General features: G+C 33.1%; 1 protein-coding gene across 11 annotated transcripts in view; it reads left to right on the top strand.

The window, feature by feature from the left end:
• Positions 1-27,633, top strand: part of Zbbx (zinc finger B-box domain containing) — a 136,194-nt gene that overhangs the window by 93,600 nt on the left and 14,961 nt on the right. For 8 of the 11 annotated variants that reach the window (XR_015440940.1, XM_087186469.1, XM_087186467.1 and 5 more), the window contains 4 exons: positions 1,710-2,011; positions 9,661-9,814; positions 13,671-13,784; positions 22,267-22,524. Coding sequence is in view for 10 of the 11 variants with exons in the window: in XM_087186469.1 (XP_087042595.1) it covers positions 1,710-2,011; positions 9,661-9,814; positions 13,671-13,784; positions 22,267-22,524 (828 nt within the window). In the remaining variant the exon portion in view is untranslated. The remainder of the gene's footprint in view (positions 1-1,709; positions 2,012-9,660; positions 9,815-13,670; positions 13,785-22,266; positions 22,525-27,633) is intronic. The other 3 variants (XM_087186472.1, XM_087186473.1, XM_087186475.1) reach the window with 3 other exon arrangements.

The following is a 27,633-nucleotide window of genomic DNA, read 5'->3' as shown; positions in this document are numbered from 1 at the left end:
AATGATTGATTATTGGATATTGCAACAAGACACACTATTATTAATGAATAAACAAGTCTTCCAATGACTAGAAGTTAAATACACCTACATTGGATTGCACTTTTAACATTATTAAATGACTAATTATTTCAATAATAATGCACATCAGTAGTAGAATTTTATAACCTTGCAAAAATATTGTTGAAGGTAGTTGTAGAAATTTCAACATAAGAAATAACATCTCTTTGTTCTAAATATTCATATAATTTCTATATTCAGAAAATTTTTATTAGGGAAGGTATAGCATTATTGAAGAAATTTCATTGTTTTTAGTAGCCTTCATGAAATCTTTCTTATGAAAGCATTTGTCTGACTTGTAAGTTATTTCTTTTTTCACAATATTTATAATATTTAAAACCTGCAGCAGTTGGAAGTGAAACTTTTACATATTATGCATAATAGCCAAGTTAAATAAACATTTAATCTCAACAAATAAGTCCTTTGGGGTATAAAGCAGAATTTACTTTAGTGGAGAGTATTTAGGTTTAAGTCTCTACTATTTTATGTAGTCTATTTATAGAGATATTTGTTTTGAAAGGAGAATAAGGGATGATCAGATAGATGAAGCTATATTCAGTTCAAATTATATATTATATAATTAAAGTATATCATATTATTTTAAAAGTATATATATTATATAATTTTCAAGGTGACACAAATATTCTTTTTTTTTTTTTGGTACCAGAGCTCGAACTGGGGTCTTTGCTCTTGCGCAGCAGGTGGCAAAACCACTGAGCTAAACCTCTGGCCCTAAATATTCTTAAAGAATTTTTATTCATCGGAAAATATGAAGCAGGATTGCAGTACCGTGGCTGCACATTATAATACCTTGTAGAAACTGTTTGGGGAAACTAAAAAATGGCTAGTGCCTAAGTTTCATTCCGTGTCTGATTTAATTGCTTAGGGGTCAGATCCATACACTGATAATTTTAAAGAGTATGTTCAGATGACTCCACTGTGTATTAGGCTAAAGTCCCATGATCTAAACTAAATGACTTATTTAAAGCAGATGTAAAGAGGTGGATGAGTAATATGATCTTGCTCACTCTGTAGCTTTCTGTAGGCAAATGTTGCAGTTACACGTTTTTTGCTGCTCTTCAGCCATTTGGTACATTTCCCTTTGCCCCCTCTGTAGTCTAGGCAGGTAAAACGTAGAAAAAGCTTTCCTCTCAATTACTCCTTATGAATTCCAGTTGTGATAGTCGAGTGAAAGAAGAGGTGGCAAAGTGAGAATTGTGCCACAGGCTGAAACAAAAACATGCATCAATTTCAAGACTTCATTGTGAAATAATATTTTGCTCCCTTTTAGTAGTCTGCCTAATTGACATTTGGTTGTATATAGTAATTGCCATTTGTGAATGTAGCATAGTAAAAATATTTTAACATTAAACCTTCCATTAAGAAATTTTTATAAGCTGGTTATGGTAGCCTACACCTGTAATCTCAGTACTCCTGAGACTGAGAATGAATTCAAGTCCAGCCTGAACTACATAGTGAGAAACTGTCTCAAATAGTAATCATTGTAATAATAATAACAATAATAAAATAAAAAGAAAAGAAATTTTAAAACATTAAGTTCATTGATAAAAATTTCCCCCAGAACTTTTAGTTCATTATCATCTTACTCTTTTTAAATCTATTCGCATTTTTAAAATATGTGTTTTTAACAGAAGGAACTTCAAATGGAGATTTTGAAAACATTGTGCATCCTGATTCATATTATCCTGACATGGAAAAAGTAGGGGAAAGCAGCACTTCTGAAACAAAATTGAAAGAGAAAAGTATAAATATAGGAAGTAACCGAAATTTTGATGATTCCAACGTATCACCTGAGAGCAAAAATTTCTTGCCAACTATAGATAAGTCTTTCTTTGAGGAGAAATTATCTCAAGAAACCAAAGAATCTTTGGAATTTAGTAATGTGTATGAGAAGCCAAATTTTGAAGATTCTACATCTAAAGAGTCATCACTGGTAAATTTTATTGTGCTGGTTAACATTTTGTGATGAATTTCATAAGAAAACATCATTTGACACAGTGCTCATAAATATTACGTTTTATTGTTGTTGAAATATACTATGTATTGCATTGTGTTGTAGCTGAAGAGTGACTCCTGTGGGGGAAAATATAAGGCACATTCTAATATGGTAAATGTCATTTTAAGAAAGAGTCTTCTCTGAGAAATAAAACTTTAAGAGTCAACTCAATACACCATAGTGAAAGGGCTGTTACTTTTCAAGTGAAATTCATTTTTATGAATATTATACTGTAGTAACTTCAATAGCTTTTCACTGTCATATGGCTACTGACAGGTCATAATGAAAAAAGTGCAGATATGTAGATAGAAATAGTTTTGTGGCATAAGTAAAGAAGTAACTTATTTTAGGAAAATAAGTGAAATAGCAGTGGATGTTTTTCTTTCTTCTCAGAAGAAATACAGGTATAGTAGCTCATTATTACATTGTTGTCAAATTTTGAAACTACATTTCAATCTCCAATCTATTCACTAGAAATCTTCAGTGATCATGATTACTAAAAATAAATGTTTTGTAAATGGGTCAAGCCAAATATTTTAATAATCCTTTAAAAGTTATTTTAAACTAATTTTCAGGAGCCTAAACTGAAAAGAAAATCAGAAAACAAAAGGAATACTTGAATTTCTGCTCATTTTGTTTGGAGAATTGTTTTTCTGTGCCCATTTTGTGACAGGTGTTGTGCCTTTGTGAGGTGAGAAATTGGAATGGAGGATTCTGCCAAATACCAGATGCCTAAAAGTGTGCTGTTACTGAAGAAATGCACTAGGATACTAGCTACAGATGCAGCAAGATGAAAGGAAACTGATTTATGTGGGAGATCCCAGTCAGGTCAATAAAACATCTGACATGAACAATGAAAATCTTGTACTTTCAGTTAGTGTAGGTGTGTAAATTGGTATCCAAATTTCCAGTTGAATGTCTATTTACTTCTTCAAATATCCAAGCCAAGCAATTATCATTATCATTATTGTATCTGGTAGAAGTAAATCTTAATCCCTCCTAGAAGGACATCCTCACAATTTACCCAATAATGTTTCTGCCAAATAAAGCCCCACTTCAGATGAGCTAATATTCCCTCTGCCCCAGTGGAGAAAACAGTTAATCACAGCACGAATTTCCGCAAACAAAACATGTAAGAACTATAGTTTCCTAACTTCCACAGGGCATCATGTAGACAGCCTGGTGGCATCTGTTTCTATAGCAGGCTGTGTTATAGCAGAATCCTGAGCTTCTGAAACCCACTCTTTAGGACGGGGCAGTAACACTAATTGACCTCATCTAGACCTCTTCAGGATTCTTTGTAGAAATTGGGCCCTGAGTATTGGTGCAAATGGTGATATGCTGTTAACTGATGTAGCTGCGAGCAGTAAAATGCTTTGTCTCTGACCAAGGAGTTCTGTGTCTTCTGCTAGCATTCATGAAACTACATATAACAGGCTTGGAGAAAAGGACAAACTTTGGAGCCTTCACAATTTTTGATGGCAAGTAGAAAGAATAAACTGACAGATAAATCCAAGCATATACATAATTAGAATAAGAGTGAGCAGATTAAATTAAATTATTTGTAGTTAAAAACAGATTGCAAGTTTGGACATAAAATCTATCTAGGTGATTTTTCACCAGGAACTCATGTAAACATGGGGGCGGGGTCTGAGAGTAGGCAAACTGATTATTTAAAAAACCCCTTTATGATAATGAAACATTACCATGACAAAGGAAATCACTGTATGTGATAAAATGAGTTATTAGGAAGAGTAAATAAAATTTCAGTTCATATGTAACTACAAATATACCCTCAGAAATATTGTAGCAAAAATGGGCAAAACTACATATTACTTACAGATCCATTAACCCAGTGGGAGTTTTGTAAGTGAAAATAGAGATTTAAACAACACAAATAAACTGAAAGGGCTTATTTTGAATAGTGTGTTCAATAATTAGATGGTGTGTGTCTTTGCAAGAACACACGAGACATTTACAAAATACACTTTTATAGTGCAAATAAAATTACAAAGGAAATTTCAACAAATCTTAAAGAGAAATCACACTGTGATATCTAACCACAGTACAATAACATAAATCGATAGCAAAATTATACCAAAATAAAAAAGACAACTCAAATAAGTTTAGCATATGGAATAAGTTATAAAATAATTTATAAATATCTTTAACTGAACCTTGACAAAAGGACTATTAGTAAAAATATGTATTATGAGTTTCAAATACCACTTACTAGGAAATTTATGCAGATGGTCCCTGACTGTCAGGGTTCAATTTATGAACTTTTTGCCGAATGGATGTGCAAAAGTAACATGCATTTAGTAGAAAGCATACTTAAAATTTTGAATTTTGATCTTTTCCTGATCTAGGAATATTTGATATACCTTCTCACAATACTGTGAAATGGCATTGAGTTACAATTCCTAGTTAGCCAATGATATTCTATAGTGTATTATGTTGCTAACCTATGATGTTTGGTATATTAGGTGTATTCAAGGTTTTTTAGCTTACAACATTTTCAATTTAATAATAAATTTATTGAGATGTAACCATATTGTAAGTCAGAGAGGATAACTAATCACAAATGCAATAAAACAGGAGTGAAAATTAATGAGCTGTGAACCTGGTTCAGAAGAAATAAAACAATAATAAATTAAACTCATAGCATACAGAAATAAACAGTGACGATAAGAACAGAAATTAGTAGGACATGAAAAGTAATAAATAGCATCAACAAAATTTTTATTTATTTTAAAAGGCTAAAAATTTAAGACAGAGTTGTGGACATTGTTACCAGGAAACTAAAGAAAGAAAATAAAAATAAGTAGTATAACTTGAAATAAAAGGGAGATGTAATATAATTTTAAATTGTTAGTGAATTTGTTGCAGGAAATATATACTAATCCACTCAAGGGGTATGAAAATGCATAGATTTCTATGAAAATGATTTATGAAAATTGACTGTGGTTGGATTAGAAAATTCGAAAAAACCTGTAAGTGTGTGCTACAGTTTGAATGTGTGCTCCAAGCATCGTGTGGGAAACCTGACCCCCAGAGTAACAGTGTTGAGCGTGGAGATGTAAGGAGTGCTGCGGTCATGAGGGCTTGACACTCAAGGATGGGTGAATGTTGTTACGGTGGAAGTGAGTTTGTCATCTTAGGAGTAGGCTTTATTAAAACAGTGAGTTTAGCCCTCTGTTTCTCTCTTCTTCTCTCTTGCCTTTAACCCTCCTTCACAGGGTAATTCAGCAAGAAGGCCCTCACCACACGGTAGATCTTTGATTTCATACATCTCAGCCTCTAGGACTGTTAGAAATAAATTTCCTTTTTTCACAGATTGGTCACTTTGTGATATTTTGTTATAGTAACATGAAAGGGACTAAGGCTACATTAAAGGACTTAAACTACTAGTTGAACATCTACTTTCTTCCAAATTCCTTTCCCTTCATAAAAAAAGACACAAACTAAAAACAGATATGCAAGTTTAATATACCATATAGAACCAATAGTTAATTATTCTACCCCATGGGGAATGGCAAACCATATCCATTAACTTATGTATAAAAAATAACTTAATTGGCTTTATCTCAAGAATCCAGCAGTTTGTTAGATGTGCTAATGCATTTGATAAATGAAAGACTTTCATTAAAACTATCTTTACAACTCTAATAAGGAGTACTTGCACAATCTCCAGGATACATAACCTGTGGTTATTAGTATAGTGCAAAACAATGTAGCAATTAAAATGAATGAAACCAAATCTATTTTTGTTGTTGTTGTTGGAGTACTGGGGGATTAAACCTAGAGCCTTGGCATGGAACTACATCCCCAGCTGTTTTTTATATTTTATTTTGAGACAGGGTCTCGCCAAACTTCTAAATTGGCCAGGATAGGCTGGAATTTACAGTCTTCCCTCCTTCACCTCCCAGAGTGTAAAGATTGTAGATATGGGCCATGGTGCCTGGCCCAGAGCTACTGTAGATAACATGGCTATATCTATAAAATATGATGTTGAAATTTGACTATGAAAAGATGTTAGAGTATAAAGGTAACACCATTTTGCAAATATTTAAGATAATTTTACCTTTTTATGGATATGGTCAGATATAATAATAAAAACAGGTATTGAACTACAGTTTCACGGTATCAACATAATAATACAATTAGCTTGGGCTGGAGATTTAGCTCAGTGGCACCACGCCTGCCTTGAAATGGCTTCTGAGTTCAATCCCTGGTACCAATAATAATAATAATAATAATAATAATAATAATACAATTAGCTCTATAAGGTCTACTAAAACAGTTTTAGTGTAGATATCTGGAGCAAATATTTTTAATTACTGATATTAATTTTTTGTGACAAAGTTTTCTGTTGAACATATCTATACTTTAAAAGTATTTCATAATTTAAAATATATTTTTAAAAAAGTTACTATTGTATTTTGATCCTTTAAGCTACTATTATAAAAAATTTTGCTTTTATTTAAAGTGGTAAATTTTTGAATATAGTGCTTTATACATAGTAATTACTCAGGAAATTATTACTGAATATTATACAAATATCCTAAACATACTTATTGGGAATCTGGTTGTTACATAGAATCTGAGAACCCCAATTATTTTGATTTTAGAATGGTATAATAGTTTCTGCTTAGCTACTTTTTAAGAAGGCAGCAGTTGCCCACAATTCTAAGTGAGGGTAACCTTAAATTCATGTCATCAGAGTTAAGTGCTTGTATTGTATTGTATTGTATTGTATTGTATTGTATTGTATTGTACTGTATTGCATTGTATTTTTGGAAAGGAGTACTTAACCACTTATTACTTCCAAGGGGAGCAGAGTATGCTTCATCTTCAGAAAGGTACCCAGTATTTGAGTGAATCTTGTGAGTCTCTCCTGTCCTTTATTCCATTCTCTCTATGGGAAAAGTAGTGACTTAATTGGTTAGGAATATTAGCATTTGATGTCTTGATCAGGCTTTATGTGCCAGGGTAGAGAAACTGCCTTGAAATATATTTTGCATATTATCTTCTTAAGTGCTTTGCTACTTCTATGCGTCTCTCTGTGTGAATTTCTGTCTCTGCCTCTCTGTCTCTGTGTCCCTTTGTCTGTCTCTCTGCGCCTCCCCCCCTTATATGTGTACTACTCTCCTTCTGCATCCTGTGTATGTGAGTCTGTATCTGATCTCTCTTTACCAGACCTTCTCAATGGAGTATTATCCTTTCTCTGCTTTTCTCCTCCAAGTCTTCCTGTGATAAACTCTCTGGGAAAAGTCTTTCCTGTCTTTCTCTTTTATTTTTTAAGAGAGAGGAAAGGAACCTCCCATTGCCCTCAGGCTCTCCCAGTTTTCCAAATCATTTCTGAGGGAACTAGGATAATTTAGACAATTAATCCAGTAACTTGTGTTCCATCTTAATTTCCTGGTTCTACTCAAAAGTGATCAGAGCCTGTCAAGCATGGATGTGACATAGGTAGCACCCTTTATTTCCCTCAGTTTCCATTACTTCTTTTGTAGGATACCATCCTATTCAATTAATGTGAAATGTTTTTTATCACTTAGTTCAGATGTTTATTAAAGGCAAGGTGTGTATATATGTTTAGTTAGTAGACATTCTGGTTTTATTCCATTTGACATAATAAATTGTTCATAATATATTCTGGCAATGCTAGTTCTCTTAACAATCTAAAAGAGTTGGGATACATAAAGTCCTCACCAGCTTAAACCTATCGAAATAATCAAGTGAAGTGACTGCTGTAAAATGACTTACATGATTATTGTTTTTTCAATTAGATGAGACAAAGTGTAGCTCGGAACAGTGGTAAATAGACAAAATTTTAATGTGCTATAATGTAATTGTAACTGAGGAATGAAGAAAGTGTTAATAGTTGCACAGAAACTGTCCACCACTTGTAATAAGATTCATAATGAGTGGCCAGGATTCTCCCTTGGGAGCTTCTTCCAGGAGATGGCTCATCTCTGGAAGGACTGAAGTGGGGTCACGGCCAGAGAGAAGGTGAGGAGCTGCCAAACAATGCAGCTGACAGGAGGACTGCAAAGGAAGGAGAACTATCTGAAGTGGCAACCAAAAGAACCGTTACTGCACAGTTGATAGACTGGATTTTTGCTTTTGAATAGTTAAATGGTAGAATCTATATTTATTCCTTCTTGACCAACCAGACTTGAACTATTTTTATTCTCCATTTGCCCTACTAGAAGTCATTCCATGAACAGAAATTATTTGGAAATCTATTGTGTTCCAGAAGAAAATTCATGTCCCTAGCAGCAGGGTCATTTTTTAGCCACGGAGTTTCCTGACACCTATATTAATTGCAAGGCCCTTCATTTTGCACTTCAGATTTCATAAAGTGGAACGACTTAAGGAACAACTATTAAGTACTACAACTATTAAGTTGTAGGCAGTACTTTAAAGAAACATGAACTTGGCAGTGTTCCTTGATTCTGGTTCTGCGATTATCAGTAGTTAACTTCATGAGTTTGCTCAAGACAAACCAAAACAAAATATACCGACTATCATTTTTTTATTTGTGCAACAAGACTTGTTAAAGCCCTTTTAGATTTGCAATTGCATAGTCCAAACACAAGCTTCAGTAAAGCTGGAGGAATTCTATTTTTGCCAATCAAATATCTAGGAAAGCTAAGAAAAGGTATCCTAAGAAAAGTGGACATGGAGTTGGCTTTGAATGATGTGTTTCATTGGTCCCTAGCTTTGACTTATAATATTTTCTCATTCATATGATTTATAAATATGTATAGAGTTTTGCTTTGTGTTGTTTAATCTTTTAGAGGGACTATATTTGGGCATGAATTATATATATTAGTGAATGGTAAAACACTGATAGCTACTCTGGTTGTATTTCAAGCCCATCCACAGCTCTTACTTCTGAATTATTAATATTTCTTTATAGGTTGATGTGAATTTTTAAATGTTATATTTTTATCCTAGAATAAATGCATATACAAAAGAATTAATAGGGTTGCAAAATAAGCCTGGGATTCAAATCTGAAAGACCTACATTCAAAGCCGAGGTCTGCTAGTTTCCAATAATATAAACTTCACAAATTACTTATTTTCTTCTTGCTTCAGTTTTTTGCATATTTGCTTCATGATGAGTTTTTTTGTTAACTTGGATTTTGTCTATGACCATTATCAGGTCAAATTGATTCCCACTGGTATTTTACTTTCATCTTTGAAATTATTTTATGTGTAGATAAAGAAACAAGTTCAAAAGCATTGCATATGAAAGAGACTCTGTATTCCTGGGTAATTTATGTGCAAAGATACTGAGGGAAGAAAATAAAGGAAAGAAGGCAGAAAAGGAAATTTTATTTCATGAACTTCTTTCCTCCTTGGGTTGATGGCAACTTTCAGATAATTACTATAATTGTGGTTCATACATTTTGAGAACTTATTATATATAAATGTGTTATTATTTATATCTCCACTATTAGAGACTAAAGTTCATGACAGTAGAATTTGTGCCAGGTACATAGTAGGTGTTTAATGAATTCATGTTTTGATGAGGTAGAAAATAAACTTGGCTTTGTTAATATTTCTTTTCCTAGTTGTTACAAGCAATAGCCATCAGAAGTAAACCTATAACTCAACAATTTCAAGGACTTGAAAGATTCTTTACTTTTGATACAAATGAAAGATGCAACTTACTGCCTTCTCATAGCTTACAGTACAGTTATTCCTATACTAGGATTGCACTTTCAGGTAAATTCAGACATTAAATCAGCTGACCTATGGATCAACTTAAAGGTCTTCCACATTCTTTTTTTTTATATAAATGGTCTATCATTATCATAGTCATAAAATTATTTTCTTCTTTCCTAGCTAAAATCATTAACCCTGTGTGAATTGATGTATTTTTATATTTAAAGCTACTTCAGAATATGAAAAAACATTATAATGAAATTGGGGAAAGAATATTTTAGAATTTAGAGCTATAGCCATTATCATATTATAAAAGTACTGACTTTGAATCATTTTATTAGCTATTATATGATAATCTTTAAATTTCCTCTTTTAAAAAATAAAATCTTAGCATCTGTGAAATTCATGAGATATGATTGTAATTTCCTTTTCCCTCAAATGTTTCTTATTGTGGTATAATACACATAATCGAACATTTATTAGCTTAATAATTTTTATCTATACAGTTCTGAGGTAGTAATTATGTTCATAGTACTCTGCAACTATCATCACCATTCATCTTCAGAACTCTTTTGATCTTTAGAACTTAGCTCTATACTCATTAAACAATAACATCATTCTCTCCTCCCCCAATCCCTAGCAAGCATCTGGTTTCATTGTTTTAAGCATTATAAGTAATAAGTGGAATCATATGTATTGTTTCGTGACTGGTTGATTTCAGTCAGCATTGTCTTTAAGTACTTTCATTCATGTTATAACATGCATAAGAATTTTCTTTCTTCTTTAATACAAAGTACAGAAATACTGAGGATAGAATGTTGAAGCTCTGTCTGCCCCGCTTCTCCTTTATGCATCAGCACAAACCTCTTTAAGACTCCATGAGATATAATTTGAAAGTCACTATTAAAGGAGAACGATGTTTAAAAAATAAAAAAATAATTTATTTCTTTTAAAAGTAGGACAATATTCAATTTTATGGAGTCACCACATTTTTCTTATTCATTAATCCTTCAGTGAACACTTGGGTTGCTCCAGTTATTGTGAATAATGCTGTTGCTGTTATGAACATGAGTTCAAACAAATTTGTCTTCAGTACCCTGCTGTTAATTCTTTTGTGCATATACACAAGAATAGAACAGCTGAATCATTTAGCAATTCCATTTTTAAGTTTTTCCACAACTCCCATACTGTTTCCCACAATCACTATACCATTTTACGTTCTAACTAGTAGTGCACACGAGTTCCTTTCAGTTGATCTATATCCTTGACATTTTTGATTTTCTGTTTTCTCTTGTTTGAGTGGTATATCATTGGAGTTTAGATTTGTACTTCTCTAATGGTTAGTGATGTTGAGCATCTTTGAATGTGCTTATTAGAAATTTGTATATGTTCTTTGCAATGATGTTTATTCAAGGTTTTGGTTCATATTAATGAGTTTTTGTTGTTTTACTTGAGATTTATTGTATGCTGGATAGTAATCCCTTATATATGATCTAAAATATTTTTCTCTTATTCTATGAATTGCTTTTTAGGTGTCATGCTAGTCTTATTTGATGGGGAATTAGTTTTTGACCTCTCATAAAGTTTAATTTTTCTGTTTTCTATTTTGTTCCCTCTGCCTTTTAAAAAAGATATGTGAAGTCATTTCTAAATCCAGTGTTCTAAAATATTTACCCTATATTTTCTTCTAAAAGTTTTATATTACAGGTCTTATATTACATGGATGAATTTTTAGTTAAGTTTTATACATAGTATTAGATGAAGTTCCACATTCATTAATTTTCTTATGTATATCAAGTTTTTTAGCACCATTTATTGAAAAGACTGCCCTTTGTCCATTGAATGATCTGGTACTCTTGTCAAAAATAATTTGACTAAGAGTGAAGATTTTAAATATTCTCATACACACACATGAACGTTTGTGAAGTAAAACATATGTTAGCTTGCTTTAGTCATTATACAATATATAAATATTTAAAACTGTCATGTTATCCATAAATATATTCAATTTTTATAACTAAACAAAAAAAATTTATCATGTGGATTTAGGCTTATTTCTGGGATCTGTATTCTCTTTCATTAGGCAGTACTATACTCTTTTGATGACTGTATCTGTGTAGTTAAATTATAAGTTCAGAAAGTGTATTACTCCTTCAAATATGTTTTCATTTTTTTCAAGTTTGTTTTGATTCTTTAGGGTGACTCATGATTTCATATTAGTATGGCTTTTTCTATTTCTGCAAAAAAATACGACAGGCTTTTAATAGTGATTGCATTGAATTTGCAAATTGTTTTGGGTCCTATTCACATCCTAACAGTAAGATCTTGCAACCCATGACCATAAGCTGTATTTCTGTTCATTTATGTCTTTTTAAGATTTTTTTCAACAATGGTTTCTTTTTTTATTGTTTATATCTTTTATATCCTTGGTTAATTCTTAAATATGTTGCTCATTTTATGGTAATATAAATGGAATTTTTCCTTAATTTACATTTTGGAGCATTCATTTCTAGTATAAATAAATACAGCTGATTTTTTCCTAGTGACTTTCTGTCCTGCTATTTTGCTGTGTTCATTTATTGGTTCTATTTTTAATGGAGTTTTTAGGGATTTCCTCATATTAAATTATATCATTTTCAAAGAGATGATTTATGTGTTCCTTTCAGATTTGGCTTTCTTTTCCTTTTCCTTGTCTAAATTTTTTGGCTAGAACTTCTAGTACTATTTTCAGTAGAAGTGGTGAAAGTAAGCATCTCTCCTTGCTCTAGGAAAATTTTCAGTAATTTACCATTGTGTATATTTGTTGTGGCATTTCATATGTGACTTATATTTTATGCAGGTGGTTTTCTTCTATACTTAGTTGTTGGGAATTCTTATCATATTGAATTTTGTTGAATGCTTTTTCTGCATAATTTGAGATTTTCATATTTTTTATTCAATTCCTATATTATATTGAACTGATGGATTATTGTAGGTTAAGTCATCCTTGCATTCCAGGAATAAATCCCACTTGGTCATGATGTAATTGCTGCAATATACTGCTGATTTTGTTTGGTAGTATTTTGTTGAGGAGTTCTTCACTACTTATATAAAACATTACTCTATAGTTTTCTTGTAACTTGGACTTTGTTTGGCTTTGATATCATGGTAATTTTGGCATCATAGAATGAATTACAAAATGTTCTCCAATTAAAAAACAATTGAGAAGGATTGGCTTTAGTTAGTTCTTTAATTGTTGACAGAACTCACTAGTGAAGCCATTAGGTCCAGGACTTTTATTTTGAAGGGAGATTTATTTATGGTTCTGAGAGCTTGTTCACTTAGGTACATCCCTAGCCCACCTTTTCCTTCCTTTCTTTCTTTCTCTTCCTTTTCTTCCCCCTTCTTCTCTCTCTCTCTCTGTCTCTGTCTCTGTCTCCCCTCTCCCCAGGCTAGGCTCCAACTTGCAATTCCTGACTCAGCTTTCCAGAGTTCTGGGATTATAGATCTAAGCCACCATTCTCGGCCCTTGATATTCTTATAAATTATATGTATATTCAAATTTCCTATTTCTTGTTGATATTGAAGTTTCAGTTTTAAACCTGGGTCTTGGTTTCATCTATATTACTTAGCATTCTTTATGTGTATTCATGTATGAACTATTATACTATTTATTACATTGTTATATACCTTTAAAATATTTATGCCTACACATACACATGTGCTATCTTTACAATTTACAGTTTTTCTTTTTTAATCAATATAGAAAATCAATGTTTTTTATTTAATAACCATGAGATTCTGTATTTTATATCTCACTGTTATACATATTACTTAATTCAGTTAAGTATTGTTCAGTGAGGTAATAAATATAATAAACAAACCATGAATTTACCCTATTTTATACTTAATATTATTTTATCTTTTTCCACTTCAGGAGACCAAGAATGGAGCCCAGATAGTAGCCTGAGTACACATGCTGATGACACAGTTGCCTTGGGGGTTCTGCAGAGTGTCCAGCACATATCACCACGTATAGAGCAACAGAAAGGTAAGGTGGTCTACAGGGTAACTATGACATATTGCTGCTTCACTAGTTTTTTAAAAAAATTAATTTTATTGGTACATTTTAGGTATACAATATAATGACATTCTTTATTGGAAATTTGCATTTTTACATAATCTCTCTTGGTTTTTATTTTTTCCTCCTTCCCCTGCCCTCCCTTCAACTCCTCCATCCCTCCCTATTTACAAAGTTTTTGTTTCCATTTTTTCATTTTCTCATATTAATTCCATTCCCTTCTCTCTTTCCCCTACCCCTGCAAATTCCCCTTCCCCTTTGCCCCTTTTCTTCCTATTTCACATTACCTATTCTACTTTTTAGTCCTTATTTACACTTTCAGTTTCTCACACTAGAGAAACTATTCAGTATTTACACATGTGTGTCCTATTTATTTCACTTAAAAGTATGGCCTCAATGTGCATCCATTTAGCTATAAATGTCTCTAATTTCTCATTTTTTATGGCTGAGTAGTACTCCATTTTATAAAAAAAAATTCTTTATCCAGTCTGCGCTTGATGGGCAATTGGGCTGCTTTCAAGTTTTAGCTATTATAAATTGTGCTGCTATGAACATGGGTGCACATATATCACTGTGGTATGATTCTTTTAATTCTTTGGGGAAGATATCCAGCAGTGGAATAGCTGGTTCAAATGGGACTTCTAGTCCTAGTTCATTGAGGTATCTCCATACTGATTTCCACAGTGGTTGCACCAGTCTACACTCCCACCAGCAATGGAGCAGTCTTCCTCTTTCCCCACAGCCCCGCCAACATTTGTTATTGGTTGATTTCATGATAGCAGCCATTCTTTCTGGGGTGAAGTAGAATCTCAGCATTGTGTTCATTTGCATCTCGAATGACCAGTGATGTTGAACACTTTTTCATATGTTTGTTTCCTATTTCTATTTCTTTGTCTGAGAAATATCTGTTCATTTCAGGTGCCCACTTTTGAATTGGGTCTTCAAATTTGGGAGGTCTGATTTTTTTTAAGTTCTTTATAGATTCTAGATAGTAGACCTTTGTCTGAGGAACAGCAAGTGAAAATTTTTTCCCACATTGTGGGTTGTCTCTTCACACTATTGGTGGTTTCTCTTGCTGTCCAGAAGCTTTTTAATAAGAAGAGATCCCACTTGTTGATTGTTTGCGCTAGTTCATGGGCAACTGAGGTTTTGTTCATAAAATCTTTTCCTACACCAGTGTCTTTAAGAGTTCTACCTAAACTCTCTTCCAGCCAGTTCAGTGTTTCTGTTTTAATATTTAGATGTTTAATCCATTTCAATTTTAGTTTAGTGTGTGGTGTGAAATATAGGTCCAGTTTTTCTTTGGAGTGTGGAAACTCAATTTCTCCAGCACCATTTATTAAAGAGGCTCTCTTTCCACCAGTGAGGGTGTTTGGGTCCTTTGTTGAAGATGAAGTGGCTGAGTGTATCTGGAGTTGTTTTTGCATCTTCTAATCTGTTCCACTGGTCCTCAAGTCTGTTTCTTTGTCAGTACCTTGCTGTTTTTATCACAGTAGCTTTGTAGTATAGTTTCAATTTGGGGATTGTGATACCCCCTGCCATGTCTCTGATGCCTAGAATTGCTTTGCTGCTTTGCTAGGTTTATAAGGGTTTTTTTTCATAGAGAAGGGTGGAGGGCTGAAGGGTGCACAGGCAATGGGGGAAAAAATAAGAACTAAGATACATCATGTTCAGGTACAAGCACCCCATGATTAATGTAAATGTATTGTATATGTAAAATGTACCAATAAAAGAATAAATTTTTAAAAAATTTGTTTTTAGATGTTAGTTTACTAGACACCGGAAAGTTAACTTATTTTAACTAAATGTTTCTGATTTTTTTTTCTATATCCAAAAATCCAAAACACCAATATATTTATTATGCCACTCAAAAAACATGAATTATAATCTTATTTATTTTTATAATGATGTGTTAAAGTACAATAGTCTTAAAACGTGGTTTAGGATATGTATGGTATGATTTGAGCAGTTCTCATAGAATACACAGTTCATTTCACTACATACTGCGGAAGTAATGTATTTATATCAGATTTCATATTCTTTTACTTGATTCATATATCTATTGGGTATAACCATATATAAAATGAATGACTGAGATTAAAATTGCTACTTGGAAATATGATGAGGTAGTTCACCTCTAAACTTAATACCATATGCGTTAACCCTAGATTCTTGATTTCAGTTCATTAACTCCACTCTACAAGCAAAGTAATTGCAGGATTTTCTGTAAGGTAACTTTTCAAGGATGTTGAATATCCACTGCAGTATTTTCCTAATGTGTATATCACTAGTATTATTAAGTCATTACTCTTATCCCATTCTACCTGCTTAAGTACATTTGGTTTTTTTGTTTCATTTTGTATATAAAGTTGCAGTAGGTAGCTTAATTAAGGCAATTCAGCATATAAGTTGAGTCTGTTAGCATTACACTAGTCCCTGGTAAGAAGGGATGAGGAAGTTTCATTCCCTGGGGACTGAATTTAGTAGGAATACTTGACAAAAATGAGTTACTCACCTTGGTTTAAAGCCTCTCTTTAAGCCAGTAATTCAATTACAAATGATTTGTTTATATATATATATATATATATATATATATATATATATATATATATGATTTATGTGTCTCTTTTTCCCTAAACACCATGATTAAATTTCCTTGGCTAGCTGAGATCCTTTCTATATGCACTTATGTTGAGAATCTGTCAGATATAATTTTTTTTCAGTAGAAAAAACACCCATTTATAATAAATGTTTTTTAGCTCTATAATTAGATGTCTATTCTCACATAAAATTCTACAGCAGCTTCAAAAATTCTGGCTGCTTCTTTTGGAGGCAGTCAGAAAAAATGTTCTAAGTCTTTGTATATTGTTGAAAATAAACTTATGCTATGAGAAATTTGTCACTGAGACAAATCTTTATAAATAAGTAGTCAATTGCTTTAAGTATAATTTCGGACAGATAAATCAAACACAGTAATTACTATGGATAACATTTGTTGGAGCACTTGCTCTAGGCCATACACTGCCTGACACTAATGATACAAAGTGTGGCCAAAAACTTCAGTACAGAGGTTCTTAAACATCAGTGTGAGCATACTCAGCTGTGAGGCCTGTTATAATGCAGATTTCTGGATTAAACTCATATAGGATTGGGTAAGTCCTGAGAATTTACATTTTTTAACAATTCTCTGTATCATGATATAAACAGTTAACATATTTTGAGAAATTGCCATATGGATAGGCAAATACATAAGTTATACCATACATATTACAATATGCTTTGTTAAGTGGTGCATAAATAACATACTTTTGAAAATTGATAAGTAATTAGTGATGGTATATCCTACCATAGGTATAATACAACAGATGGACATACAGTGTTTTAGGAAGAGAGAGACGATAAAATAATGACTTTGCCATTGAAAAGTGTAGATATGCAAGATGTTAGAGACTGTGAGATATTTTAGTCGAGTCTTTAAAGAGTAATAATAGTTATCAGTTAGGGGAGTTGGGAAATGGCTTCCAGGATGGAGGTAGTGGCCTGAACTAAAAGAAAGTGTTCTTGGATCTGGCACAAATTATAGAAATCTTATGTTCTGAGCTTATGCCAGTATATAAAAGAATTCTAATTTTTGTAATATTTTAATGTTTGTCACTCTTAAAAAGCAATATCGATTAAATCATGAGGTGTTTAACAGCAAGTCCATTGAGTCTCTCCATCCCTCCCCGGGAAAAGCATACCTAATTCCACACTTGATCTTCCTCTTTCTGTAAATGGCACCACCATCCATTAATTAGGCCAAAAACCTGGGGGTCAGCTTGATTCACATTCAGCACAACCCACTCATTTTTAAGTCCCAATGATTTCAGCTCCAAAATTCAGGCCAAATCTAATAACTACTTTTATGTTTACTATTTAAGATGAACCCAAGCCAGTTGTCCTGTCTCTCACTTGTCTTCCAATTTTAATTTTCTTCCTCCCCCAAAATGTTGCTATGATTAATTTCTATCAAATTCTACTGTTCATAGTCTTTGAGTAAATTATTTATATTTATTTATAGTCATACTATTATTTATATTTATAGTTTATAGGGAGTGAATTATGCTTTTCATATATTTAAACCATGAATAGTATCATGTCATTCTGCTGCCTGAAGACCTCACCTAACTTTCCATAAAAGGTAGAAAAAACATAGATATATAATCTTGCCCATGCATCATACAGAAATAGCTGAGCTGGTTACTCATCTTTCTTACCGCTTCTTCCGGTAATGCAGTTATACTGACTGCTATCTGGTTTTGGCTACTCTCAATTCTTCCCCTTAGAATATGCTCTTTCCTGGCATACAAGGTGCTCTGCAACCTCCGATTTTATTCTCAGACCTTTTTTTATGTGACTGGTTCTTTCCCATTACCCTCACTCCAAATGTTATCTCCTTAGAGAGCTTTTTAGACCACCCCAGTTAATACTACTCTCTTGAGTCACTCTTTCTCACTGTCTGACAGTATCTTGTTTCTTTTTTACTGTTACTTTTTACTTTTTTACTGTAGAAAGAAAGTACCTGTCTTTTTCATTGGTGTATTGTTAGTGATAGAACAGGGGCCTCTATATGATAAATGCTCAGTAAGTATTTCTAAATGAATGAAATAGAATAGAGAGAGCGTGTGTGTTATTTTGGAGAGTCACTAGAGGGTAGGGGCAATGTTTCATTCACTTTTGAATATCCTAATCATGACACAGTACTTGGCAGTTTTAGGAGCTAACAAATGATTTTTATAATTGAATCGGACTGAGTATTAAATCACAAGTTTCCAAAGTTGGAGGATGTTTCAGGCATTATACTGTTCAGTTACTTAATCTTACAGGGGAGATATGAATAATCATGCCAGGTCATGAGTTGATTTCTAATTCACTGAAATAAGGCAACAATAGACCTATTTACTTAGTTTTTTTTTTTTTCTTTTCACTCAGCCATGCTGCTCTATAAAGTTTTCTTCTATGTTTCCAAAACACTAATAAAGTACATTTATAGCACTTTACACAATGGAACAAGTATGTCAATATACAATAATATCATGCAGTTTCTTCAGGATCAAAATACAGGGTCCTTTCATAATAATATTATTTGTTACTAAAATACAACCCCAAAGGGATGTTACTATATTTCTTTAAATTTTGTCAGTATTTTATGCCCTAAATATCACTGTATTTTATCTTCTCAGTGTTGGAATGGTTTAATTAGTAACCACAGAACATATATTCTTAGCAAACACTAAGTAAAACTCATTTTGTTATATTTAGAGTGTAACTGGGATCAGTTTAAATCATTTTAACGATTACACTACCAATGAAGGGACAGGTTATTCCAAAAGTAATTTCTTATGTTTATAATCTACAGACTAGGCTGTTTTTATTACAGAATTATCACCTCAGGAGTGTCATTTTTCATCTGTGCTATTCTTTTTTTTTTTTTTTTTTTTTTTCCACTGCCTGCCTGAGTTCGATCCCCGGTACCAGAAAAAAAAAAAAAAAAAAAAAGAATGGTTTTATGTTTTATATAGTCAATATTTATGTATATTTTCCTAAAAGTTTTAGACTTTCTTTGCTCATTTTTTTCATCTCCAAATTTTCACTTTCTTCTGCCTAAAGTAAGTCCTTTAGGATTTCCATTAAGGTGGGGGTCTATTGGTGGAAAATAGGTTTGTCTTTATTTTGCTACTAATTCAACAAGATATTTGTGAAGAGGACAATAGAAACTGATGATATGTATGTTTGTGCCTGCTTTTTTTCCTTTATAAGCAAACTCCTCAAACTCTTGGTGTGTTCAACTGATGAACTCAGATCTGTGCTATTCTTAATGTTGTGTCAGAACTGCACTTTAGCAAAAATAAGCTTTCTGATTATGAGAGAGAATGATATACCTGCCTAAATGAACAACAAATAAATAAGATCTGGGACCAAATTGGGGTTTCCTTTATCTCCTTCTATGTTTTGGTTACATTAAATTATACTTGAGCATATTCTGAGGGAGAAAGATGGTGTGTCTGTTTGCTGTATACTAAGCATAAGTCTGACCCATTCCCTGTGTATTCTTTCTCTCAATTGGGATCAATTAGCTTCAAATACTGTGGCAACCAGATGTTGTTGTAAGAGTTCATCAAGAGTTGTACTCTCTTGAGTTTTCTGAAGGGCATCTAAGTTATTTTAAATTTCTCTCACTTTATATTTTCTGCAGTGGCAGAAGTCCAGTTCTTACTAATAACAGTCCTCACTAATAACATTCTTCTTTTGTTTGTTTTATTTTAATTAGTGTTTTAAGTCCCTTTTAATTTTACCCTGGGTGAGATGTATCATAATATAGTGTTATGGCTTGTATCTAGATATTCCCCTAAAGGCTCATCAGGTCATAGGTGGGGCATTTTGGAGGTCGCTGGATCTAGAGTGTGTGATGCTTGCATTCAAGATGTGATGCTGGGATTGATTCCTGGTATGATGCTAGGATTAAGACTGCCCCACCCTCGGCATGAGTGCTCCCTGCCCTAAGGGTGGGTAGCCTGGATAAAACATAAGGGACGGAAGGAGGATTGCTGTCATCACTTGCTGCTTGCCACTTTCCTACTTTGCTGCTTTGCTGCCTTCCCACCTTCTGCCTACCATGAACTGTTTCTTCTCTACAATGCCTCTCTGCCATGCCACCCTGCCTTGGAGCCACCAAACTATAAACTGAAACCTCTACAAACTGTGAGCTGAAATAAATCTTTCTTCCTTTAATTTTAGGTGTCAGGTATTTTGGCTCAGAAATGAGGAAAAGTAAGTAAGACACAGAAACAAGAGTGTGGTGTCCCCTGCAGATCCAGCGCCTTTGAGTTTTACCCACTGACTGGTCATTCTGTTGCTCTTCCACTGCAGCTCCATTTTGGAGGAGGGGCAGACTTGCTTTCCTTGTTGGCTACAAATAAAATATTGATCCTTTGAATACTATAGATAAAAGAGGAAACCACTTCCAAGTTCTAGTTATCAAAATAATTCTTGAGGATATATGGATAATAACATATAGACATACTTTTCTCTGTTATTTTTCTTCAGAATTGTTTCAAAGCTTAAATGAACACAGAAAGTGAATTTAATTTTATTTATAATTTCATTCCAACAAAAATATTTCAAAATTTGATTTATGGAAAATTCATTTAAATTGTGCCCCTTGGGACTTAACTTGCTTAAATAATTTTATGTTGCTTCTTGGTATGTTAATTACATTTGAAGTAGACATTTTAAAAAAAGAAAATACAAATTCAATGGTCAATGAATATTTCATATAGGACAACTGCTTATATCCACTGCTTTGCATTTCACATTTTCCTCTGAGTCAATAGAGTGGCTATAATATTATATATGAGCATATCATGTCTAGTAAAATCATAATTTTATGATAATGACAATTGCACCTCTTTAAAGAATCCAATATTCTATACAAAGCCAGTTTATGTTAAAAAACAAAATTAAACATTATATGTTTAAATATTTTATATAAATTCTAATGACTTGCTACATTTAAAAGTATACCTGTGACCTGAAAGTTTACATTTGTTCCTTCAAACTTCCATTGGTCTTTAATAAATAATCTTCTATAAGAAATTCAAAATTATAAATTAGTTTTGTGCAAGATTTGAAAAATTATTTTTCTTATTGTGAAAAAAAACCACAACATGTTGAAGAGACCAATTTTCCTGAGTTTTGAAACAGATCAAAATAATGTAGTGACTGAGCTAGTACCATGTAATAACCTGTAGCAATGTAAGAACAACATAATAACCTGACAGAGCTGAGCTCCTGCAACTTTTATACTAATGTACCCTGTAAAGCAATAGAGAATGAACTCAGATTTAGGAAAATTATAGATGTGATCTCAATCTCTTTAGAGCTTGAATTTTTCTAAAAATGCACACAGATTTTGCATACTAGCCTAATTCATCTTCATATTTATAAGTTATAAAATAAATTACATATCACCAAGTAAATTGGTTCACTGGAAAGTGGTACAATGTTTATTCTTTGGCTTTTTTTTTTCTTCTTGGAAGGCATGGTGTGGTATTCTTCTAGAATTTAGGAAACATCATGGCATTTGGCCTTGGGATAGACTGTAAGAGAGTGTACTGTGTTTGGCTTGTTTTACAGATTTTTTATTTAGTGAATATTAAAATTAATTTGCCTTTTTATGAATGCAAACAAATAGGGGAAAATTATTCAGAAATATTTTTTATGTCATTGGAAAAGGAATTTGAGATTAACAAATTATGGTTAGATAGAAAAGATGACAGTCAAATTGATTTTTCCATAAACATTTTTGCATGAACTTCAACCCCTCTATGTTCAGGAGTTTGGAATTTTGAGTTGTCAAATGATCACTCAGGATTTTAATATGGTTTATTTGATTTTTTTCTTTTTGTTTTAGACCAGAAATCACAGAGACCTTCAACAGCAAATTTACCACTTTCCAACCTTATTAAAAAGAGCTCCAGATGCCTTTCATACTCTCCTCCTCAATCAAGAAGTGCAGCTGCTCTTTCATTATCCAGAGCTGCTTCAGAAATTTCAGAAAGTGACTGTATTGATATGTCCAGCCAAAATGTGCCTTTTTTAGGTAACATTGCTCACCAACAATCCTTAGACAGTTCGGAGAAAGAATTAAATATGCTTAGAAATCTTGAAGGTAATGCTATTTTCTTCATTGTAGATAATGTTAACTCTTCCCTCTCCCTTGTTCTTTATAATCTTACTTTAAAAGACAAACACTCCACTAAAGCCATCAACTTTTGTGTCTGTTTCCTTGGCCATCCCCTAGTATTACCCTAAAAAGTTTATAAATGGCTGTCCATCCACACCAGAGATGGCCCAGAGTAGCCTCCACAATACACATCAGAACTGTGGCATAAGGAGTTTCAAGTGGGCATACAAACAACACACAAACAAAAACAACAACATCACCCTTCCTTTTCCTTTGTACAAAACTAGTGAATCTCTGTAGCTTTTGAAAGCTAAGGCTTATCATCCTTGTTGGAAAATTAAGCTGGTAGATCTTGTAAAGCAGTGCTGCTCAGGTTTTTTGTACATGCACAGATTCCATGCGGAGCTTGTTAAAATGAAGATTGTGATTCAGTGTGTCCAGGGTGGGGTCTGAGATTGTGCAGATCTACACAGGTATACAGATGTACCAGTGGTGCTATTTAGTACAGTTTGAGGAGAAATTATAATTGTGCATTCAATTTCCTACCTCAGAGAATGTATTTTGCCAGTGACCATATCCTTGAACACACAAAGATCTGGTTCAATAACAAATTATGAAGAGACATACTCTTATTGTCATCAGCAAGTCATGCACTTTATCTTTGAAAGAAACCAACTGCAGATCTGAGAGGCAGGCTAGAAAATTCTCTGGTTCTATGTATTTCAAACTTAACCTCTTATTTTTGCTCTTAGTGGTCTCCTCAGTGTCTTCAGTCATTTTCAAAAAAAGTTTCATCTTCATTTTGAAAAATTTAAGCAATAAAAATACAAAAGAGCCACCCCCAATCTTACTACTACCCTTAAAACAAACTTTATTAACTTCAGTGAGGTTCATTTTAAATGTCTGTTTGTATTGTAAGTAACAAAATAAAAATAACTTTGGAAGGATGAGTAGATTGAAGGAAAAGGCAATAATTTTGCAAAATAGACTTATACTTCTCTAAATGGTACTTTTAAATTTATATATATAGGTATCCTGAATTTAACAAAAACTGAAATGAAACTACATTGCATGTTTTTGATAAATTTTTTTCACCATAAAAGTATGAAATCATGCTTTTGTAGACCAAAACAGTGTACACTTTGCTGCTTTTTATGGTTCAACCTGATTTGTACCGGGGATCGAACTGGGGACTTTGAGCTTGCGAGGCAGGCACTGGAAACACTGAGTGAAATCTCCAGCCCAGTTTGACCTGACTTTTACCAATATTTCCTTAAAAATTAAGGAAAAACATGAAAAAAACCAGTAAGTAACTGAAATCATTTGTAACTATGCCTTTTAGTTTTCCACAGTAACAAATCTAAATTAGAAAAGATGAAAAATCATTTGATTATATTTTTAAACCATGTGCCAATCTAGATATTATTGACGACATCCTGTGCTAGGGTTTATTATTTTGTCAATATTTCTTTCATTTCATGTGTGTTTGTGTGTGCATGTGTGTGTGTGTGTGTGTTAAAATTCATATGGAATTAATGCTCAGTATCAGCATTTTCCCTATGAATTCCTTATCTCGAGCCTTGTGTTTTGATTCCTCTATAGAAAGTTTCATTATATAATTCTTGATAATGTCTGCCATTTATCTATATAATTAATTGACACATTAGCTAGATTTATTTAATGTATCACAATTTCCTTTCCTTCATACTTAGTTTACATTTCTTTTCTGACCCTGAATATGGTGCAAGCTACTCCTTCTTCACAGTTGTTCTATTTAAATTTTGTTTGGTTGAAAATAATTGTCAAATAGTTTTCCCTGCAGGTAGTGTTTATGGTAGGTCTATTACCTGAGCTCTTTCGTGTTTGAAAGCGTCCAGTCCACTACCTTTGTATTTGAAATACAAGTGGGCTGAGAGTAATAGCTCTGGGTCATCTTAAACCTTGTCCATACTGATTTGCTATTTTCTAGCTCTGAATTCTGTTGTGAAGTAATGTAAAGCCATGCTAATTTTTTACCACACCTTCTGTCTTGCATATGACAGGTTTCTTTTTTCCTTTTCTTTTCTTTTTTTTTTTTTTTTTTGGTCCAAGGGGTCCGTGAGCTTGTGCAGCAGGAGGCAAAACCACTGAGCTAAATCCCTGGCCCAAGACAGGTTTCTTTCCTACTTGAATATTTGGAAAACTTTTTCTTAATCCTTGAAATTCAGTAACTGAATAAAGATTGGGTTTCAATGTCAATAATTCAGTATTTTTTAAAATGGTAGATTTCTTTATCTACATACAGAATAAATTCCTTTATATTTTCAGGAAAATACTTTGCTTTTGTATATTTTAGTTGTTCCATTGGGCTTTCTTTTGCTAAGAAATGCATTTTCTTTGTGTCCTCTTGAAACAATATATTATATTTTCCTTGACTGTTTTAACTAGTTTTTATTTACTTTTGAGTTTATTGTAATTAATTATCTTAAGATTGTCATAAAGGCAATGATTTTATTTTTCACCTGGTTATGGTTTACTCTCATTTGATTTTTTTTAAAAGTACTTTTTAAAAGCTGTTACTTTAACTTTCTCTTTGACATCTTTGGGAAGCTTTTTATTTTAATGTCAAACTTTTGGGAAATTTGCACAATGCCAGAAGAGCATAAGACACTCCTGTGTACATGATACACTTTATTACTTTAACACAAGTATGGAGAACTTTTTCTTCTGAATGATTTGCAAGGAAGAATAAACATTGTGACTAATATGTACTTCTGTGTGCATTTACCCAAACAAGAACGTCTCTTACATAACATAATAAAACCATCAAACTCAGGAAAATTAACATTGATACAACATGAGGCATGTTTAACCTCTTCAAATTTTTCCTGATGTTTGCTTTTTTTTCTCTTTCAAGATCTAATTCAGAAATAGATGACCATCTAATAATTTCCCTTCAATATTTGACATGTTACTCCTTGATTTTTGAAATTAATTTTGCTCAATAAAAAGTTGATTTTCATAACTTCTTTTGTAGCCAAAGACTTTTGAGGAATTTTCTTACTGTCATAATCTATGTTTTAACCAGATTATTCTTTTATGTCACTATCTTTTGCATACTATGAATTCTTAGATTCGTTTGTTGGCATAACCAGCTGCTGTGTCATTCCTTTGTATCTTACTTTTCCATGCTTGTTGTGGATGGCTTTGTTGATATCCTCTGCCTTTTCTAGTAATACTAAGACACTCGCACCCCCAATCCTCTGCTCAGGTGCTGAGAGCAACCAGTTGTTTCTTTGGAGCTACCATTTGGACTTGGGTATTATATTCTTTCTGTTCTCTGGGATCTCAAAGGCAGGAGGAAGAACACAGAACTCAGGATATCAGTCTCTTCTTGAAATATTCAGGCTTGCTTTTCTTTTCCTAGATTTATTAAATATCAAGCCTCATTGACCTGAGTTCAAATGTGGTCTGTCCCTCAGGGATATCTGCAAATATGTAATTTTCTTGATTTTGTTAAGATCAAATTGGTGGGTGTTTAGAGGCTCTAAAAAGACTTCAAACATGTTCCTCTCATTCCCCTTCACATACTTTTCCTCCAAATAGGATAAACTCGGTGAGACTTGTCAGTTTTTTTTTTTTTTTTGTATGACTCCCCCTTTTCTATTTCTACCTAAGTGTTTGTGTATTGGTTTAGGAGGCAGGGTAGACAGGAATGGAACCTAGCCACATCTCACTAAATCTTATTTCTTTAGTTGTCCCCTGAAAATGTTTATTATGTGAGATTGTATCCTTTTCTATGGTTACTTTTATGATCTTATTTTATTTTAATTTTTTGCTTTTTCTATTTACTTCATTAGAGGCTGAAGTAGAAGAATCTATGATACCTTGTTACTTTTACATGTTTGCCTTAAGCTTAGGTACTAAGCAATCAACTAAATCTTTTTGCAGGTAATACATTAAATACCAATTCTGAAATGAAGCATATCAAGTTTGTACTGAATCTAAAAGGATAATCACACTGTTTTTAATCATAAAATAAAGGGCTTCTTATTCTGATAAAATTGATAAATTTCTTTATTTACAAATAAAATGCAGTTTACAAACAACAACTTTTCATTAGTCTTTCCCACTTTTCCATTGCCTTTTTCATTTTGGGTCTGTTGTGTTTCAATTCTTACCCTGGTCACTCTTTTTCCCACACTAACAAGGACATTTGCACTGGAACACAGCACTTGTCACTTTTGAGAAAAAGCACATACTAAGCAGCCTGCGCACTGCCAGTGCTTTTCCGTTGGTCCCATAGCAGAGGGCCACCGTGCACACATACTTACTCCAGGACTGACTTTTTTTCCATTGGGAAGATTGACTTCAAATCAGAGCGCATTATCTGAGGAAGTTTACCAGGTACGCCAAGGAAGAAAATGATGACACATCAACTGAACCAACCCCCGAGATCAGTGAGGTGACAGATGCTACCACGAAGTGAAACCTCCTTGTTGAGAACGGACTGATTCTGCACAGGGTCCTTGTATTGTTTTGCATCTGAGGGCTGAAAAATTTCACCCACATTTCACTATACATGCTGCAGTCTGGAAAATCTCTGTGAGGTTTGGCCTAACAGCCACAGCCACACATTTTGACTCTTACACAAATGTAAATTTGTTTGCATCCCTGTGAGCTTTGTTGTGATCAGCAACTCTGCTGACATGTTTTCTGCTACTTCTAGGTTACATTCACTTCCTTTTTCTAAGCTCTGTTTACACCAACTGTGCCAAGGAGCTGGGAGGGTAAAAGGCAGAAAATACATATTTAGTAAACTATTTCTCTGTTGGTTCTGATTGCTATGCAGTATCAAAACAACATTTTAGAAATAGCTGATGTAGGAGGTACGTGCACTTTTGTGTGTGTGTGTGTGTATGTGTGTGTGTGTGCGCAGTTTGCTATTGCAACCAGCTGATGAATCAGGAAATAGGAAACAATAAACCAGGAAAGTTGAAGGCCAGATTCAGGGTCAAGGAGTCTGTTTTGAAACTTAATACCACCACTTAATAGCTTCATGAGATTGGGCAAATTGCTTTCTTAATCTCTTTTTGTACTGTATCAGATGTTATA

The sequence above is a fragment of the Heterocephalus glaber genome, unplaced genomic scaffold, assembly GCF_053883595.1.
Source record: "Heterocephalus glaber isolate CG9 unplaced genomic scaffold, H.glaber_assembly_v1.0 deba00001504, whole genome shotgun sequence".
Lineage (NCBI taxonomy): Eukaryota > Metazoa > Chordata > Mammalia > Rodentia > Bathyergidae > Heterocephalus > Heterocephalus glaber.
This window is presented reverse-complemented; position numbering and strand designations above follow the sequence as displayed.